The sequence below is a fragment of the Podarcis raffonei genome, chromosome Z (genome assembly GCF_027172205.1).
Source record: "Podarcis raffonei isolate rPodRaf1 chromosome Z, rPodRaf1.pri, whole genome shotgun sequence".
NCBI classification, from domain to species: Eukaryota; Metazoa; Chordata; class Lepidosauria; order Squamata; family Lacertidae; genus Podarcis; species Podarcis raffonei.
In genome coordinates this window covers 10,966,053-10,987,120 of record NC_070621.1, presented here as the reverse complement: position 1 = coordinate 10,987,120, position 21,068 = coordinate 10,966,053, and the positions used below count along the sequence as shown (strand labels likewise).

At 45.7% G+C, this 21,068-nt stretch overlaps 1 protein-coding gene across 8 annotated transcripts in view; it reads right to left on the bottom strand.

Annotated features, from left to right (window-relative positions):
* Window positions 1-21,068, bottom strand: part of GARNL3 (GTPase activating Rap/RanGAP domain like 3) — a 109,333-nt gene that overhangs the window by 76,057 nt on the left and 12,208 nt on the right. The window contains exons 1-2 of one of the 8 annotated variants that reach the window (XM_053373924.1): window positions 11,806-11,979; window positions 10,177-10,306 (exon numbers count right to left, since the gene is read on the bottom strand). The exons of 4 other annotated variants lie outside the window; for them this stretch is intronic. In XM_053373924.1, coding sequence (XP_053229899.1) covers window positions 10,177-10,202 — 26 coding nt within the window. In that variant the 5' untranslated portion in view covers window positions 10,203-10,306; window positions 11,806-11,979. Of the gene's footprint in view, window positions 1-10,176; window positions 10,307-11,805; window positions 11,985-12,050; window positions 12,092-21,068 lie in introns of those variants that run through there. 3 more of the 8 variants (XM_053373927.1, XM_053373925.1, XM_053373923.1) reach the window with 3 other exon arrangements.

Here is a 21,068-nt window from a genome sequence, read left to right as displayed (position 1 = left end):
CTAAACGACTAAACAACAACGACAAAGAGTGCCTAATGGCTGGAGATGGGCCAGGGCTTCTTTCCCTCCCTTTGTCAGGGAATGATCATAACCTGGGTTTGACAAAACTTCCAAGGATCTAGGTACACAGCTGAGTTGTTTTGGCTATCGTGCTAAACCACAGTTTAATATTCACCATTTATGTCCCACAGGTTAGCACAATGATAACTAGTGAGCTTTTCTTTCCCCTGCAGCATGGCCACAAGGAGTTCAAAAGCATTCATTTCCTAACAGTCCTGTAGTCTGAACTAAAAAAAAGTGGTTCATCTTAACTATGGTTTGTCTGATACAAGTCAACTTCAAACCATGGATTATGAAGACACATTGTTTAAACTTTAAACAAACTATAATTCACATGAACTGAGTTTGGGTGGCACAGGAAACGGTGATTGACGAAAATCAGAAGTTAAAGCCAAAACAGAGGAAAGGGAAACATGAGGACAAGACAAGCTGTGCTCATCACACTAAATGAGATCTCAGAACATAGCTGCTGTTGCAACTAGCCCCATGCTAGCAAGCATTTGACCAGCTCCTCAAGAGCTGCCTCCATGAATTAGTGCAATTCTCTTGTAAAGCCATCCAAGTTGGTGGCCATCACTGCCTCTTGTGGAAGTGAGTAAACTGTACATTGCATGAATAAGTGCTCTCTTTTGTCTGTCCTGAACCCTCCAACATTCAACTTCATTGGATGGCCATAAATTCTTGTGTTATGAGAGAGTGAGAAAAACTTTCCTCTATCTACTTTCCCCACACCATGCATAATTTCATAAACTTCAGTCCTGTCACCGCTTGCTCTCTTTTTCTCTATATATTTCCAAACACTGCAACATTTCCTCATGGTGGAGATGTTCCAGCCACTTGTTCATTTTGGCTTGATGAAAACAAGCATACCTGTGCATCAAAAAGCCGTACAAAGTGTCCTGATGCAATCATGGACACAGTAATATCAATATTCCCTTTTTTGTATGATTTACCAATGCACACCAGGTGCACTGATAATGCAGCAGGAGGAAAGGAGGCCAAAGAGCTGAAAGATCTGTACAAAATATGGAAATAAAAAAACAGCAATGAGATGTTAAGAGCCTGGAGTGCCGCTACTCAGGATTGCAACCACTCCAGTCCGTTCCCCACCCCTAGTAGTCAGCCAGCATCATGTGGCTATTGAGCATGCTCAGTGTTCTTTGGGCTGTTTGGGGGGAAGGTAGACAGGGGTGCAGGAAGAGGGGGGCGGGCTACCCTGGGTTCCATCATGGAGGGGGTTGACAAATTATCAAGGAACAATTACTGCCCTACTAGGGCGGTTCATAAAAACATTATTTTTTTTTTAATGCCTTCTCTAAAGGTCTTATCTTACTACACTAGGGATTATATAGCTATATATGAAATTTCATGCATATTTGTTAATATCTTGACCCTCCTCCACCAAAATAGCTGTTTACTTGGCCATTTTCCTATGTCGTGAAGGCTGAAATTTCAATTCAGTAGAGCAGGGTCAAGATATTAACTAATATGCATGAAATTTCAGATATAGCTATATAATCCCTACCATAGTAAGGTAAGACCTTTGGAGCAGGCATTAAAAAAAAAAAAGCCCTACTGCCCTACCCTCCGCTTGGCTTCCCGGGTCCTGGAAAGTCAGCCTATGTGAATAAAATGAGACTAGGCCGAGTAGACTAGGCCTTGCCTTGCCTTTGGCCCGCCCCCTGCCCACAGCCGATTGGCAAGCTAGGTTGGGGGCGGGGCAAAGGCAAGGCTGAATCTACTCGGCCTAGTCTCATTTTATTCACATGGGCTGACTTTCCAGGCTGTTGAGGAGGCCTGCCAAGGCCGCTGCCTGTCCTGTGCACCCGCTTCAGGCCCCATTCTCCCTCCGAAAAGCCTCTGCTGCCCCTGAAAGTGGAGCGCGCGGAACAATGGCAGCGCTGCCACCCTGTTTTGCCCACACGTGGCACTGGGAGGAGCTGCTCAGTGCTGCCCTGGGCATTCGGCAGGCCAGCCTCCCCTTTGCCCCAGTCTTCCCTGCATGAAGATCCCCTTCCCTCCGCCACCCCCCACTAGTCTCCCCTGCATGAAGCTAGGACCCCCCAAAAGCAGTTGTGTAATTAAAAGAAGTTGAGAAAAAATCAGCAAAGCAATTCTGTGGCTAATTGACCAATTCCTTTAAATAGGGTCTATTAATGAAGTTCACACTTTTGACAACTAGCCTGACGCTTTTGCAGAAAAATACTCCTAGACACAAGACTTTTATTTTTTATTTCTTAAGCCCTTTCAGTCTCCCAGTGTGGTGTAGTGGTTAAGAGCGGTAGTCACGTAATCTGGGGAACCGGGTTCGCGTCTCCGCTCCTCCACATGCAGCTGCTGGGTGACCTTGGGCCAGTCACACTTCTCAGAAGTCTCTCAGCCCCACTCACCTCACAGAGTGTTTGTTGTGGGGGAGGAAGGGAAAGGAGATTGTTAGCCGCTTTGAGACTCCTGAAGGGGAGTGAAAGGAGGGATATCAAATCCAAACTCTTCTTCTTCTTCTTCTCCCATCTTGAGGCTAAGTACAGCAAACTGTACATTCCCACGCCTCTCCCCAAGGTTGGATTATTTACTTCTGTGTCCTTGTGTATCTGTGTCATACCTCATGTTACATTTGCTTCATGTTACATTTTTTCAGGTTGCGTCCCGTGGCAACCTGGAAGTACCGGAAAGGGTTACTTCCAGGTTTCGACGCATGCGTAGACGCGCAAAATGACATCATGCGCAGAAGCGGCGAATCACGACACACGCAGACTTGGGTTGCGTTTTTTTCGGGTTGCGAACGGGCCTCCGGAATGGATCCCGTATGCAACCAGAGGTACCACTGTATCTATTAGGGACTATTCTCTTGCCTTCCTTTGATATCTATGCTACTGATTACTTCTATTGTTTTAATTTTAGAGAAAGTGGTTAATTTAAAAAGGATCTGTACTATAGAATAACAGTGGTAACAATACATTGAAGAAAAATTAATATTTTAGGGAGGGTGGTCCCAGAGCCCTAGCGCCACCATCCCAAAGAGGATAAAATGGGTGGACTTTGGTACTCTTTTGTCCTCCCCTCCCCCAATGTCTTTCTCTCTATCTGAGCTGGCTCCCTGCCTGTCACATTACGTGTGGGGGAACCCGTGTGGGGTTCCTCTCTGTGTAAAGTCTTCAGGCTGTTCCTGTGCATGCCTGACAAATCTGCCCCATTGTCAAAATTTATCTTTTCCCCCACCTCCAGTCTCTGTTATTGTGTGTCCTGGGTTGAGGGGAAAAACAGAAGATAGATGGCCATCAGTCAGGGATGGTCTAGTTGAGATTCCTGCATTACCCCAGGGGTTTGGCTAGATGACCCTTAGGGGTCACTTCCAACTCTACAATTCTCTGGTGCAGGCTTGTGCAGAGTTTTAGGTACAAGTTGGATGCAAGGGGTGTATAGGATTGCAGCCCATTTTATGCACCGTCGGCTCAGGAATAAGTCCCACTGATCATGATGAGACTAGATTGCTGCTGTGCAGTCCTGTTTTTTAAATAAATGTTTTCCTTTTCAGATAATACAGAGCATGGTGAAATCACAATAATAAAACACTACTACAAGTTCCACATAATATCTGTACTGCATTATAGCACTACTACAGGTTCCACATAATATCTGTACTGCATTGTTTACTGTGACAGCACCTGCACTTTGGAACTCCCCACCTATTGCAACAAAGCATGTGCCTTTGCTAGACTCTTTTTGGGCACCTGCTAAAAGCATTCTTCTTTAGGCAAGCATACCTAGATGCTTAGGAAGTTGAAGTAATTTTAATCTTAATATTTTAGCTTTTGTATGTTTTAAAGTAGGATTGTTAATTTTTCTTGATTTTACTGCTGTGGTGTTTTTTTTTGTTTCGGTAAACCACTTTGCAGAAAATAAATTTTATTAAATAAATAGTAAATATAAATAAAATAAGACAAGCCAAAACACAATCCATCCTGTAGATTTAAGTATCTGTCTACAGTCACCTACTTGTTATCAGAGGACATTCTTTTTCAGAAAATATGAAATAACATAAAATCATTTTTTTCAGGCAAACAAACCCAAAACCCAATGGGGTGGGTGACAAGAAATTTTCCGCACCGGGATCCTCCTGACCTTCCTACACCTCTGAAGGCAGGAAGAGGGGTTCCCTCTCTGACGGTTATTTGCCTAATGCTTTTTTTGAACTTTTCCAAGCTTTAGAGTTCTCCTGAACCAGAGTTCTCTCTTTTTTTGAGCATGTTAGGTGCTTGTTTGGGCTAAATAAGCAGCAGCACTCACATCCTGAACATAAGAAATAGTGGGAATAATGAAATAGCAAAGCATTCCTTGCCATTTCACTTCAACTGGAAACAAGGGTGAGGTCATTCAGAACTCCAAATCCAAGGGAGAAATTCAGATGACAAATTCTCCTTTTTAAAGACACACTGCATTGGAGCAAAAAACTGCATGAAGCTCTTTTGTCCCACAACCTAAAAAGACTTTACAGAGGAGCAGAGCTTATGCAAGGAACACCAGTTTCATCTAGTAACTATCAGGAGCCAATAACTATATCACTTGGGAACCCATGTGGAAGAATTGGAACAGGATGTAACAATAACTGTGCACCATTAAAAATGTGTTTGAAAAACTATCCAAAGTTCCTGGATATGCAAACAGTTTGTATGAAACTGAAAAAAGAAAGGAGAATCAGGATTTTTTAATTATTTTTTTTAAGTAAATCCTGTAAAAGTAAAGAAAAAGCCCCTCCATATTTTTTTTAAAACTCATTCTCCCCGTAATCTAATTCTGTGGCTGGATATGCTGGTTGCCACAGAAACTAGCATTGAAATAATTCTGGTTGGGTGGACTTCTACTATTGACAAGGTTGTGGATGTTTTTTTAAGCAAAACAGTCGGCGATACCGGGGGAGGGGCGCTTTTCTGCAGCTGCCCAAATCAAAAAGAAAGTTGTGTCATCATCACACAGAGGATACTGAAATTTGCAGGTGTAGCGGCTGTTTCAAAGAGTTAAAGGGAGAGATCCCAAACCAAGAACATCTTTGGGCAGCTATTCAGTGACATTCATTTTGTTAACATTTTGCATGTGTTTGTGGAGGGTGGCATTGCTATTTTGATATGTACTTATGTGTTTTTACACTGTAAACTGCCCTGTGATCCTCAGTTGAAGAGCATTAATAATAATAATAAGGAGCTTCAGCCATTAACAGCAGACAACCACCCAGTGACAGCTTGCTTGCTCTCTCTACTTATCATTCTCCTTCAACATTGGACAGGGCTTTTTTTCAGCCAGAACTCAGTTCTGGCCCCTCTCAAGCCGGCACCATTGCCACTCTAGAAGAATAAGGGAGTTCTGGCACCTCTTTTTCTAGGAAAATAACACTGGCTTTGAGTACGTTCTAGGTCTCACAGAGGTAAACTGAGTCTGCAAAGACACTCCTCCTCCAGCTGCCTTGTGCTTCCTCTTAGAATGCAGCCTAAATTGAACCTGGAAAACGCAAACAAGGAGCAGCAGAACCTCAGACTGCTGCTTAAGATTTAAAAATGTGCAAGTAAGGCGGGCAACAAAATTGTTGCAGTGTATCCTCATTCCATAACTGCAGGAGACCTGTTCTACTTTATGTCCATCTATAGTCCAGCAGTGTCCCCTAGGTTTTTTTGACAAATGCCATAATGTTAGTTTTCTGGTAACTGAGCACTAAATGATCACCCTTAGATCAGAAGGGTTCCCTTCTGACAGATAAATGATCAACTAGAACTGCTTTTTAATGTACTGTATATGTAATTTTGTTTTTATTTTAGTTTGTTCTGAGATTTTAAACTTTGTAATTGGTGATTTTATCCTGATACTGATCATTGACCGTAATAAAATGACTTGACACTCCCTAACGAACATTACAAAGTTACTAGAGGTCACCAAGTATGCTCAGTGTTTGCTGTGCTGTTGTGTGTTTTTGTGCTTGGGCTTTGAGAGAGGAGGTTGTGGTTGTAGTCCATGTTAGTCCTACTTAGAGTAGACTTATTGAAACTGATGGAGATGGCTAATTTTCGCTCTTTAATTGCCCCTCGTTTTGTTTATTATTTATTTATTTCCAAAATATGTACAATAAAGAAGATAATAAAGATTCTTAAAATACCCAGTTGTGTAAGACGGATAATGAGAAGTCATAGCATTACAACACATATAGCCCTTTTGCTATTATATTGCATTTTCTCTGCTTTGTACTCATTTTCTTCCTTAAAATGGTTTAGCAGTGCCGGTTTGTGGGGTTTTAACAATATCTTTGCCTGTTATTTTGCTCGTTTCACTAAAACAGTATCCCAGAATCCTGCCGCCTTGGCACATGACCACCATATATGGCAGTTCTTTAAGTTTAATGGTTCTGCTCTGAGTAGAACTTGGCTGGATGCAACTCCTTTAGATTTTTGTACTTCTGCATTTGTTGGGATTTACTCAAGCAAGCTGAGCCCTCTCATTTCTTAGTTTTGGCTGTAGTCCTGCCGGCACTGGAGCACTGGGTTTGCTATTTGAAGGAGTGATTATGATTACATACCCAGTTGGTTTCAGCAGTTCTCTTTCTCAAAGCGTTGATCTCTCATCCTGATGACAAAATTGAAAATTCATACTATCCATCATGATTTAATTAGTAGATCCGGATGCACATTCTCTCCCTGTCCCCCTGCCCTGCCCCATGATCTACTCATATTCAGGACCCTCATAAAAATCCTGTTTGAGATCATTCTGTCTTGCAGGAATCAGTGAAAAGCCAGCTGGATCAAATGCACACTTTAGCTCTCTTTTTTGGGGGGGGGGAGTTCCCCAAAGAGGCACTGGGTTAAAAAGAGATGGGTTGGTGCAAATGGGAGATTTTGGAAGAAGTACAAAGAAAGATCCTTTCTTCATCCAATACTTTTTTCAACAAAAACACAACAGTCAAGCTGGCTGCACAGAGAATGGGTATGGTGGGGTGTTCTTTTCTTGCCTAGCATCAGAAGAGCAAGCAAACTATGAGATGTGTTTACCAGCTTCAGCGACAAAATACGCAATTAAAAAGGAAGAAATACAACTGCACCTGGTAAATGTATTTTGCTAAGTCTTCCGGGAAGGACCTAGCTCTGGCTGGATCCTATACTGCTAGCTGCAGGAGTGGATTTATTTAATCTGACTCCTTTGTCCAACCCTCACAATACTGGAACTCAGGGACATCCAATGAAGCTGAGCTTTGGTAGATTCAAGACAGACCAAAGAAAGTCCTCCTTCATATAACACACAGATAAAATATGGTATGCACTCCCACAAGAGGCAGTGATGGCCACCAACCTGGATGGCTTTGAAAGAGAATCAGATAAATTCATGGAGCAGGCAGCTACCAAAGGCCATGTTTTCCTCCACTGTCGGAGGCAGTATGCCTCAAAATAGCAGTTGCTGGGGAACAGAACAGCTGCACTCAAGGTCCTGCTTGTGGACTTCTCATGGGCAAGAGACTGGTCATTGTGAGAACAGAGCACTGGTTTGGATGAGCCTCTAGCCTGGTCCAGCAGGGCTCTTCTTATATAGTGCGAACTAGAGGAGCACAGGCTCAATCTGGCCTACAGTTGGTCTGTTAACCAGTGCCACTAACCCTCACCCACATCTCTCTCTTCCTTGCTTTTTCCTTCACTTGTCTCTTGTTGACAAGCAGAAGGAACAAACAGGAACACCTCCCTTTTACTTTCAGCTGACATATAAAGCTACTTCATACACAGAGTCAGAGCATCTGTCCATCTATCTGTGTGATGTCAGCCAATAGCAGCTCTCCAAAGTCTTAGAGACAAAGAGAAGTCTTTCTTGGCCCTGTTACATTACATATGCCAAGCTGGTGCTCTGCCCAATGAGCCATGGTCCTCTTCTCCTCCAAGACATCTGCCATTGTGCTCTCTTTTAAAGAAGAGTCCTTGACCTAGACTGTCAAGCTTCTGTCTCCAACTCTACAAGAAGTTAGTTAGCACATTTCACACAACACAGGTACCAGCCATGTACACTTGTTGATTTGCCCAGCTCAACAATGATGTACACAAGTACACAGAAGACAAGACAGAAGGAGTTTCAAATTCAAACCCGGTTTCAATCTAACTTGCTTGGTCCAATTAATTTCAGTGTCTCTGGAAATAAAAACAACTGGAACATTTATTTCAATAAGGCAGTTCAAAGGAACAAAATTGGATCAAGATTGTTTATTGTGATTTCAAGATAGCTGCACAAATCCAAATGCCAGGCATTTTTAAATAACTTTTTTGAGAAGAGGAGGAGAGATTCTGAGGCCTTTATGGATTCTCCCCTTGAGGATTTACTAGTGGATTTCAAGAAACACTTGCTGATTTGCACCAAAAGAAAAACAAGACCTTCCCTCCCTCCAACTCAGAGGCTTTCTCAAGTCAATACGAGCCCAAAATACATCTTATAATCACAGTTGTTACAAAAGCACCTGAATTAGACTTGGGCACCCAGGCAGGACTCCATACTGACAATATGATAAAGCAAGCCCCTTGCCCCAGTGAGGCTTAAAAGCATTGCTCAGACCTAAAAACAAACAGCAGATTCTGAAAAACCCATAAATTGGGCAGTCAACACCCTGAAACTTTGGGAAGATGGGTTTTGAAATGAAAACTAGCTGCCTTTGAAAAAAACAACAACTAAAATTATGCCTAAACAGCAGTGGGTGAGCCAAAACCATGGCAGGGCACAGACAACAGAATAGAATGTAACCAAGAGGCAGGGTGGTGTAGTGGTTAGAGCATCACACTATGACAGGAGAGTGCCGAATTCAAATTCCTCACGCAGCCACAGAAATTGCCAGGGTAGTCTTAGGCCAGTCAAAATCCCTCAGCCTAACTTAAGCCTTAGAGCTGCTGCAAGGATAAAATGGGCAAGTGGAGAAAAGGTGGGTGTCACTCTCTGTTGCGGATGGTGCTCAGTGAGAATGGCAGGGCAGAAGGGAGGAATACCAATGGTAAGTGGAGCAAGAGCAAATGACAGGCAGAGCCAACTCATTCCAATATTTTCTGGCTGTAAGTAAGAAGGCAAGCAGTTGACGGCTTCTGGAAGCCACCCTGGGAGACTTTTCAGCTGAAGAGCAGAGCAAACCTGCTTTAAACAAAACATGCATATATATGCTTTATTTAATTAGAGCATTTTAATCTTGCTCTTCAGTTGAAAAGGCTTCCGGAGAAGCTTACTAAATATCATTAGTCCCTGACCTCAGGATTATAGTCTAAAATACACGATACAAAAGAAAAAGGGGATGAGGAGGGAGGAGAGAAAAAGCACCAGTTCTTAAAGCTGGGATGGAAGCAGTTCAGATAACCTGATGGAAAGGCAGTTGCTAGACGGCAGATGGGAGAGCACTTCAGTGGCTACCCCTTAATGCTCTCCCCATTAAAGGGCAACCACAAACTCCAAGGTGGGTTCTGTTGCTGAAAGTTGATTCCACAAGCCTCACAAACTCGCGTGAGATTTAACAGCTGCTGAATCATCCCCATTTAATGTGCCCTGGAAGTACAGAAGTCCTATACACACTTCTTAAAGGAACCTCAGACCCCAAGATGGAAATAATTACCCATCAATTCCACTGGCAATTAGCTTAGCCACCATGCCCACAGGAAGATGGGGGAAGGAAACCTTCCCACCACTGAGGTTTTCATTTTTTCGCATTGGCTCAGCTCCTGTATTTTTAACAGGAGCCTGAAGCTCCCCCACCCCACATGTGACTCTACCTCCATGCCAGGAGATAGATTTGCTCACTAAATTTCTGTACATTGTGAGGAGAACAAGAGCCATCCCCTCCCCAAAGGAGTGAAAACAGAAGAGATGACCCCAGCTCCTCCAAATACCCATCACATCTGCTTGGGTGGTGGGTCTACAATCCCCTCCTTTTGCTCGCCCCTGAGAACTCAAGGTGGTAGGGCTACAGGCACTGTTGCCACCTCTCCCTCTACCAATGCTTTGGGGCCTCGGAAGGCTAACCTGTGGCCTTCTAAACACTGACAGCAACTCCTATCTAGCATGGCCAATGGTCAAGGTGGTGAATGTTGCAGTTCAGCAATTACATCTGGAGGCCCACAGCTTAGTCACCTCCATTTTAGAAACCTGAGCTCCATGAAGTGCAGCCCTACCCATCATTTCACTGCATAGCCACTGCTGGGGGAAAGCTGCACCTCTTGAATTTCAGCCTGCCATGCAGCTTTTGAAAGCTGCAATAGACCTGCCAGTGGAAAAGAAAAAGATAACTCCAGCACAGTAGCTGATAGGCTGATAATGGCAGTGCTTTTTTTCTGGGGGGACAGAATACTCCTAAACGTTTTGTGAATCTAAGTTTGGCCTCATTGAGAGGCAATATTTCAAGATGAGTAGGAAAATGAGAGTACCCCTAAACTTTTTTTAAAAAAAGAAAAAAAAGCACTGGATACTGGTACCGTCATTTTTCCACTACCCCTGGCAAGGCTCATAGATCTCTAAGGAACTGTTATTGTTATTTATGATTAATGGGGAAAGAGACTCTATTTATTTTTATTGTATTTTTTAAATTTTACATACCACTAGGGTCAAAACTCTGTGACAGAGCAAGTACTGTGCAAACAGACATTGCCTGGTTCAAACCAAAAATCCCTGCCTGAAACTCTAGAGAGCCTATTTAAAGAAAACTGGAAATGCTTTGTACATTATTTGGAAAATTATTGTAAATCCAATAGTATTCAGTAAATTCAGCAGTAGCAATCACTGAGAAATAAAACTGAGAAAATAAAAAGATAGTGATTAATTAGACTATGTACAGTCATATCTCATGTTAGAGACGCTTTGGGTTAAATTTTTTCAGGTTGCGTCCCGCAGTGACCCAGAAGTAAAGGAACGGGTTACTTCCGGGTTTCACCGCATGCGCAGACGCTCAGAATGATGTCATGCACATGCGCAGACGCGGCGAATCGCGACCCACGCAGACGCGGGTTGCGTTCTGCTCATGATGCGAACGGGGCTCTGAAACGGATCCCATTCGCATCCAGAGGTTCCACTGTAGTGGAAAAGATAATAAGGAAGTGAACCATGGAAAGGGTGGGGGAAAGTAAAAATTAAATTTGTATTTGGATTACTATCTACTTTTTAAATTGTAAAATGAAACTGAGAAATATTATTATTGGGTTCTTTTTAAAAGAAACCCTAGAGAGCCACTCCCAGTTGAATGTTGATAATAAGGGAACTAGACAGACCAGTGATCTGACTTGGTATAAAGTAACTTCCTGTGCTCCTAGATCAAATTATTCTGAGGCAGTTTATAATCAGAAAAGAGCAAAAGAGATGAAACTGTTTAAAAAGGTGTGAAGATGTGTGTGTGTGTGTGTGTGTGTGTGTGTGCGCAATACAAGACCAGACTACAAAATCAATTAAAATCTAAACAATGTATCTTAAATGGTCTTGGTGAGCAAAACGCAGCATGCTAGATCTCCTCACCTGCCCCATCTTCACAACAACCCTGCAGGGTATAAGACTGATAAGAACTTTAGCAGGTGCAGCCTGCCCTACTGTTGGGAGAAGGAGATAGTTGCACCCTTTTTACTTCTGCCTGTCATGCTAGCTCTTTGGAAAGCAGCCTCGTCTTTGTCCCCGCCCACTCCAAGCCCCGCCCTTTCAAATAGGCCACGCCTACTAGGCGAGGCTTGTGGTTCGAACCGCAAGCCACGCCCACCCGAGAGTTCGACGGTTGATTACCGTTGCGCGAAAAGCTGCGGGTAGGCTGCCTCGGCGCTGCTAGGCTCCATGCCTGCGGCGCCTCCCGCGTATCATCCCTCCCGCTCTGGGACCGACCGGCACTCCGGCTCGGCTCGGCTGGTCGACTAGGCTCGCCGGCCAACAACCCCTCGCTGAAGCACCCGGGCGCCCGCCCACATTTCCCACGCCGGCAAATCGCGCCTCGGCTGCTCGCCTGCGCCACGCCCTCACGTAAGTACACTGACCAATCAGAAAGCCGTCCTCGCGGCATACCGGGGCACCTCGCAAGGCCGGCTCCTGCCTACTCAACCCGCAAGCCAAGACAGTCAACCATTCAAGAAGCACCTCTGAAGATTGGGGGTGGAACTCCCCCCAAAATCCCGCCTCCGCCAGACTCGGAAGCCAATCAACACCCTCTGAAGGACGCAGCGCACCCTGGGATTTGTAGTCCGCAGCGGGGCTGAGTTTCTTGCTTTCTTTTACGCGCGTAAAAGAGGCAGCTCCTTCGCGCCCGACCTCCCAAATATTTAGGTACATTTCGCGAGCATGTTAACTTGCTTATAGCTGCCAGTGCGCGCGCGCATGAAATCAAACAAATTGCAATATACAAACACCACAGATTGGACACATTTGTCCTGCTCCTCCACGATTGTTCCTGTAAATTAATTGATACGATACAGATGCTGGGGTGTGGGGAGCCCATGGCACTCCAGATGTTATCGGGCTCCTAATTCCTATCAGAGCTCCCATCATCGCTAACCATTAACCCTACTGCCTGGGGCTTTGATAGGAGTCCCAACATCTAGAGGACACCGGCTCCACAGTCCTGAAGTTAATGCAGCAAGTAAACTCCTGAGTCAAATCATTAATCAATCTAGCTCAGCACAGTGGTACCTCGGGTTAATGACTTAATTTGTTCCGGAGGTCCGTTCTTAACCTGAAACTGTTCTTAACCTGAAGCACCACTTTAGCTAATAGGGCCTCCTGCTGCCGCCGCGCTGCCGTGTGCCGTGACACCCTGGGGTTTCTTGAATAATGGTCAGGGGTGCCACAGGCAACACTGGCCCCTGGCCCTCTTTCCTTCCGTCCCTCCACTGATGCCCTCTTGCCTCTCTGCCTTCCAAAGGCTTGCAAAACTGTTTGTTGCAAGCTGTTTGTTGTTCTAAAAAGGTTGAATACCTCTGGTCTACACTAACTGACTGACTAGCAGAGACTTCCCAAGGTTTCAGAGGATTTTTTCCCTGCCAAGGATTAAAGCAGGGACTTTCTGCTTGCAAGGCAGATGCTTCACTAATGAGCTATGGATATGTTTGGATAAGAAGACACTGTCCAGCATGGCCAATAGTCAGGGATTATGGGATTTGTAGTCCAGCAGCATCTGGAGGACCACTGGTCTCCATCCTTGGGTTAGACCAGAGGTTTTCAACCTTTCTGGGTCCATGGCTCCCTTGACCAACTACATTCTTTCTGCAGCACACCTGAGGGACTAAGGAGCCCGGATATGTCACCCCCATTTATGGCAGCCGCTCACCTCTTTTCGAACACCCTCCCTTGTGGAGCATTCCCTCAGCCTCCTCTCTCCACTCCTCTCCTTGGGAGTCTTCCGGGCAGCCACAGCTGCTGCCCCTGGTCTATGAGTTGCCCCTGTGCCCCCTGTCCTCACACTGCCCCTTTGTGGCCTGGGAAGCACCCCCTGGCCAGGCCCAGAGGCACCATTCACCTGGGAAGCATGTAGCCAGGGCTGATGCAACAAACAGCTGTGCAAGCCTTTGGGAGGCAGAGACACGAGAGGGCATTAGAAGAGGGAGGGAAGGAAAGAGAGACAGAGGCCAGTGGTGCCCACGCCACCCCTGACCATCATTCAAGGCACCCCAGGATTCCATGGCACACTGGTGGAAAACCACTGGGTTAGACCATTCATGGAGGACAAATCCATCAGTGGCCATTAGTAACAAAACTTCTATGTCCAAAGCTGTGCACCTGAAAACATAAGAAACTGGGGAAGCAACACAACAGGGGAAAGCTATTGCCCTTGTCTCTTACTTAGGTGTTTCCCATAAGCATCTAGTTGACCCCAGTGGGAAACAGGATGCCTGATTCGGAGGATGGCTGGCCCTGATTCAGCAATGGCTCTTTATCATCAACACAGTTAAGTTAGCAAATTAAATTTAAAAAACAATACTAAGAATGTCACCATCCAATAATCTATGAGTTTCTCTCTCCCAAAATAGTACGTTGCATTTCTCTTCACTGGAGAGGGAAACGAGAAGAGGGCCCCCATGCACACAGTGGAAATTCCTAAGAGGCACAAAAGTGTTTCCATATGTGAGACTTTCAAGAAGAGGACGGGGTAAGAAAGGAAAGTGACGGGGAGCGTGATTCAAGGAAGAAAGAGATGTTAATTAAAACACATCTCAGTCGCTTAAATCTGAGGGATTCCCCTCCCCCCTCAAAAAATTCAATTTTTTCAATATAGATAAAAGGTTACAATTTGGGGGTGGGGAGAGAGGAAAATAGCATTTTAAAATTCCTGGGAAAGGCAGCTTAGCAGCTTTCCTAGATGAAAGCAGTTTCAGTAGAAACCTCAAAAAGGCAAGGTCCTTGTTCAAATGAGTCGTCTCCCCCCCCCCCGCCAAACCCCCAAGTGGCAGAGAAGTTTAAACTCTGCAGTGATACAGGAAATTCAACCAGAAGAAAACAAATAGACTGCAGTCAGATTCCCCTTAAACACACATACAGAGTTATAAAGACAAAAGCCTGAGACAGTGAGGCAAGATGGCGAGCACAACGGCCGCTCCTGAGGACAGCCAGCACCAACTGGTCCCCGTGCCACCAACACTGCTACTGCCGTGATCGGGGGAGGGGGGAACCAGGGGTGCCCAACATGACAACCCCACAGGGACTGGGAGCACCACACCAACGGCGCAGCAGACTTCCAAGGCTCGCAGGCCTCCGGAGCCGAACAGAAAATGAAAAGATAGAAACCTGGCAAGCCAAAGATGTACACTGTCTAAAAACAACAAACCCATACCAACACAAGAAATGCAAGACAAACTAGGGGACACCCAAATACCTTGGCTAACACACCAACAACTACATGCCTTCTTAAACAATCTAGCAGTAAAATCAGCAGCCACTAGGCCCTTGACCCCCTTCGAAAACCTTCTCCTGGCAGCAGAGGAACACGGCAAAGGGATGGTATCCACAATACAGTAGTACCTCAGAAGTCGAACGGAATCCATTCCGGAAGTCCGTTCGACTTTAAAAAGTTCGGAAACCAAAGCACGGCTTCCGAATGGCTGCAGGAACGATCAAAGAACAATGGGAGAACAACATAGGCTATGAAATTAACCCTACCCAATGGACTAGAATGTGGTCTAAACCTCCCTTTAAGTCCATATCAGCCAAAAGAAGGGAACTCACTCTGAAACTCACCTACAGGTGGTACTTAACACCACGGAAACTAGCACTGATACACCCAGGAATCTCACCAAAATGCTGGAGAGGATGCACTTCCACAGGCACATACCTCCACGTGGTGGGAATGCCCTAAAATCCAACCCTACAAGAGATATGCAAAATAATCAAACAGGTATTAGAACTCACCCCAGAACTGGCCTCATAGCAATACACTGGAGAGACCTGTCAGGAGTAAACATGGGCCAATGGTATCAAATAGTATGGGAAACAGCCTTACTAGAAAACCTAACCAATAAACTGAAACTGACACGGGGACAATAGAAGTGGACGCCTTCACCCCAGTATAACTCCCCTTTATCACATAAGCAGCCCAATAAGACAACAGTAAGAATCTTCCAACAGTATACGAATCAATCTGGCTTACCTGACCCAACAAGCCCTACCCCCCCTCACAAATGCAAACAAATCCTACTACAGGCGACCAACCACACCCTGCCCCCCAATACCTCTCGCTACCAAGGTAAATGAATAGAAAGAGAACATAGCCAGCTGACGCTGACACAAAACCCCACAAGTACACTATATAAAATACAAGCCTCACCACACCCACCCCTCCTCTCCCCACTCTTCTTCCCCAACCTTATACTGTACTCAACACTAATGTCCCACAACAAATATACAGTGGCACCGCTGGTTGCGAACGGGATCCGTTCCGGAGCCCTGTTCGCAACATTAGCAGAATGCAACCCACATCTGCGCATCGCGATTCGCCGCTTCTTTGCATGACATCCTTTTGAGCGTCTGCGCATGCACGAGCGGCGAAACCCGGAAGTAACCCTTTCCGGTACTTCCGTGTCACCGCGGGACGCAACCTGAAAATGCTCAACCTGAAGCAAACACAACACGAGGCATGACTGTACTGTAACTGATTTGTAAGAAAGACTGTACAACCTGGAAAAAGAGACAAGCTATGTACTTTTGTAAACCAAGAAAATCTTTAATAAAAATAAACACACACACACAGTGTCATAAACCACTTCAATACATAATCAGAATTCTGATCAGAGCTCTGCTCCAATTCAGCTACCTTTCTCTGGCTTGCTGTTGCCAACAGCCTCATAGCTGGCTGAGGGCAAAAGGCCCAAGCTGGCTCACAGTCAAGGGTGATGCGGGGGGGGGGTGTCTGCCGGAAACGTGGGCAGCCCAGTCTGTGTGTTCTGGCTGTCTCCCCTCCTGTGTGAAGCCAGCAATCTGGAAAGGCTGGTGAGAACTTCAGCCTGATACAAACCATGCCTTGTTTAGAAGTATAAAACCCACTTGCATCTGCACCATACATCTAAAACACACTCAGGCCACTTTAAATAACTGTGGTTCCCCGCAAAGGATCCTGGGGACTAATTGGCTAAGGGTGCTGAGAGTTGTTAGGAGACCCTTCTTGCCCTCCAGAGATCAATCTCTCTTCTCAGCGAACTATAGTTTTGTGAGGGAAATAGGGAGTCTTCTAACAACTCAAAAGAGATCTTACTTTCTTGGGCTCCATGATCACTGCAGATGGTGACAGCAGTCACGAAATTAAAAGACGCCTGCTCCTTGGGAGAAAGGTGATGGCAAACCTAGACAGCATCTTAAAAAGTAGAGACATCACCTTGTCAACAAAGATCCGAATAGTTAAAGCTATGGTTTTCCCGGTAGTGATGGATGGAAGTGAGAGCTGGACCATAAAAAAGGTTGAACCCTGAAGAACTGATGCTTTTGAGTTATGGTGCTGGAGGAGACTCTTGAGAGTCCCATGGACTGCAAGAAGATCAAACCTATCCATTCTGAAGGAAATCAGCCCTGAGTGCTCACGGGAAAGACTGAAGCTGAGGCTCCAGTACTTTGGCCACCTGATGAGAAGAGAAGACTCCCTGGAAAAGACCCTGATGCTGGGAAAGATGGAGGGCACAAGGAGAAGGGGACAACAGAGGACGAGATGGTTGGACAGTGCTCTCGAAGCTACCAACATGAGTTTGACCAAACTGTGGGAGGCAGTGAAAGACAGGAGTGCCTGGTGTGCTCTGGTCCATGGGGTCACGAAGAGTCGGACACGACTAAACGACTAAACAACAACTAACAACTCACAACACCCTGAACAAACTGCAGTTCCCAGGATTCTTTGTGGGACGCCATGACTGTTAAAGTGGTAAAATGATTATTTCATGGTGCAGATATATGACTGGGATCTTAAGCATGATTAGGATGCCAGTGTAGGAGACCCTAGAAGGGGGCCACCCACAGGTGGGCCACCCACAGAGGGCTTAACAACAGCCCATCAGGTGCCTGTGGGAAGCCCCAAAGCAGTACCCAAACACAGAAGCACCATACCCTCCTATGGTTTCGAGCAACAAATATTTCCCTTCGACAAATGGTGGACTGGATGTGGAACCAAGTATCTCAGGGATGGATAGCCTCAGTCCCAGATGTGGCCCACTGGCATTTCAATATAGCTGTTGAAATGCTTTCTAGACCAGTGTTTCTCAACCTTTTTCTTACTGTGCTCCCCTTCTGACCTTGTTTCCTTCATGTGCCCCCCATGGACTTAGCCAAGGGGGAGACGGGGGCAGTTGCCCCCCAATAAGAAAAAATCAATGCCAACAAAAATCCTGGATACACCCATGCCCTGCTGTCCTACCAGTAGAAAGGTAGATATGTAAATGCTTTGTTTATAAATAGTACATGTTTTATTTATAATTTATACAAAATACAGTTATACAAAATCATAGGAACATGATGAAATATTGTTGAAGCAGAAAAAAACACAGAATTATAGAGCTGGAAGGGACCCCAAGGGTCATCTAGTCCAACCCCCTGCAATGTAGGAATCTCAGCTAAAGCATCCATGGCAAGTGACCATCCAACCTCTGCTTAAAAACCTACAAGGAAGGAGAGTCCAGAACCTCCCGAGAGAGATCCATCTTCCATGTATTATAAAAAGCAAACAACACTTATTTGACCCCAGTTATTTGACACAGAGGGGGAAACCTACAGACGCAGTTCAAAAGGCGCACAGGCAGTTCTGTACATATGGGAGAATTTTAAAAAGCAATTGGTCCTCACTGACTTGGCGCAAAAAGATCTTGTCATCCGGGAGGAGCCCTGGCTGCCTAGATAAAATACTATAGCCCCCCATACCCTTACCTGGGAGTAAGGCCCACTGAACTCAGTGCAGCCTTCTTCTGAGTAGACAGTTATTTACTAGATGCAAGTGAGCTTGGCTAGGCACTGGGGTGCATTTCACCTTGCAACTTGCAGAGCCGGGCGACGCTGCTGACAGGCTCTGCACCCCTCAGCAACATCCAAAGGCCGTGATTGCACCCTGCACCTTGCAGAGTCAGGCCCAGACTGCCACCGCGCCCAGCACTGGCAGCAGCAACAAACAGCGCCAGCTCACCCAGCCCTACCCATTGCCACCCCACCACTGCACTTAGCTGACCTGGGGGTTCTGGCTCGCAGGCTCTACTGTTCAAAATGGGAGCCTCAATGATCGCCCTATCCCTCCAGAAGCAAACCAGGACTGCTCCAAGAAAATGCACGTGGCGAAAAAGGAGCAGTAGGCCCTGGTGAGCTGCCCCCTTACCCACTTGTGATTGGCCAAGCGGATAGTCAGCCAATCAGGATCCCCCCCTTCCCTTATCACTTCCCTCTGTGGCCCCCTATCCTTGTGCTATGGCCTCCCATTTATGCAATTTTCATCTGTGACCCCCCCCCCGGAATATCCTGGGGCTCCCAGGGGGCCATATGGCCCTCAGTTGGGAAACACTGCTCTAGGCTACTTCCCCACCTCAGCCACACTCCCTCCAGGGACAGACTTTAGTAATTTTTGTTTGTACGATGCCCTGATCCATGATCACTGCAGATGGTGACAGCAGTCACAAAATTAAAAGACGCCTGCTTCATGGGAGGAAAGCAATGACAAGCCTAGACAGCATTGTAAAAAGCAGAGACATCACCTTGCCAACAAAGGTCCGTATAGTTAAAGCTATGGTTTTCCCAGTAGTGATTAATGGAAGTGAGAGCTGGACCATAAACAAGGCTGATCGACGAAGAATTGATGCTTTTGAATTATGGTGCTGGAGGAGACTCTTGAGAGTCCCATGGACTGCAAGAAGATCAAACCTATCCATCCTTAAGGAAATCAGCCCTGAGTGCTCACTGGAAGGACAGATCCTAAAGCTGAGGCTCCAGTACTTTGGCCACCTGATGAGAAGAGAAGACTCCCTGGAAAAGACCCTGATGTTGGGAAAGATGGAGGGCACAAGGAGAAGGGGACAGCAGAGGACAATATGGCTGGATAGTGTTCTCGAAGCTACCAGCATGAGTTTGACCAAACTGTGGGAGGCAGTGGAAAACAGGAGTGCCTGGCGTGCTCTGGTCCATGGGGTCACAAAGATTCGGACACGACTAGACAACTAAACAACAACAACAACGCCCTGAGCAAGCCCAAAATTTGGCGCTCCTCAATGAATCTTCTCATTTATGGATCTTATCAGTTCTGCCCCACCCCAGCCCCCAGATCGTGCAGGGGAACTGCCTGCAGCATCCTAAATCTGGCGCTGCCCCCTCTCCACAGGCCACAACACACAGCCCCATTGAGAGTAACAGACATGATTAACTTGGGCCCATTCACTCTCCCCCAATATATATCCCAGCACTGAGGGGACCCCCTCATTCTGTCATAATGCAGGTATGGGGGATATTTGGCCCTCCAGTTGCTGCTGAAATGCTATTCCCATCAGCCTCAGCCAGCATGGCCCATGGCCAAAGATAATGGGAGCTGGGGCGCCAAGCATTCCCCGCACGTGGCCTAATGGAAAGGCCAGCCCCACTAGATATTATGCATAGGAACGGCTCACTTATTTGGAAGAATGAGCAGTCAGCCATATTGCTGTGGCAAGTTCTGAATTGGCTCATTTGACTTTTGGTGCCAAGTCCTTTGCTGACGAGTATTTTGACAGGGGACACAATGCGTCTCTGTGCAGAGGTGCGCTGCACCCCTGCTACAAACTAGGGACAGGTAGATCAGCCTATTTCTGTTTCAAGTCAGTCCTTTTCCTCCTGTTTTATGTGGGGTTTTTAAAGCACACTAAAAATCCACATTTCAACTATACACACTTTCTGCATGTCCATTTCACTAAAAACACACATTGTATATGCATCCACGCCCACAAATAATGTTTTTTTACTAGTTTTATATGAATTTCCCCCTAAGATATGCATCTCTGAAAACAATTTCGCTGCAAAATATACCTTTCCGAGAGCATCTTTTGAACCAAAACAGAATTCAGAGAAGTATATACAGTATTCCGATGGATAATTGAGCTCTGGTTTGAACGCAAGTATTGGAACTGTGGATTAGGTTGGCTTTCTTGAAAATGTGGTCTGAACAACATTCTGAATAACGGCCAGGGACTTTGCCAGTTCAATCTGCCAATTAGTCACAGAATTCAGCCTGCTGTTCTGGGACTACAGCTTTGCTTAACTCCAAATATTTAGCTCCATTGACACATCTATTACCACCAAAATAAAGAGAGAGGGAGAGGGAGAGGGAGAGGGAGAGAGAGGGAGAGAGAGAGAGAGAGAGAGAGAGAGAGAGAGAGAGAGAGATTTCAACCATTGTTGCTCATTTCCCAGAAAAAAAGTGAGGGGGCGCACATGCTTTTAAAGAAACGAAGCAAACCGCAGCTCATAAATCTCACTCTCTGTCTCAGGAAGTTTCTATTTCCAGCCACAGCAAAATTATTTCTTCCTCCTCATCTTCTGTGTCTTTGTTGTCTTCTTCCCCCTCCCCTCCACAACCAGGAATA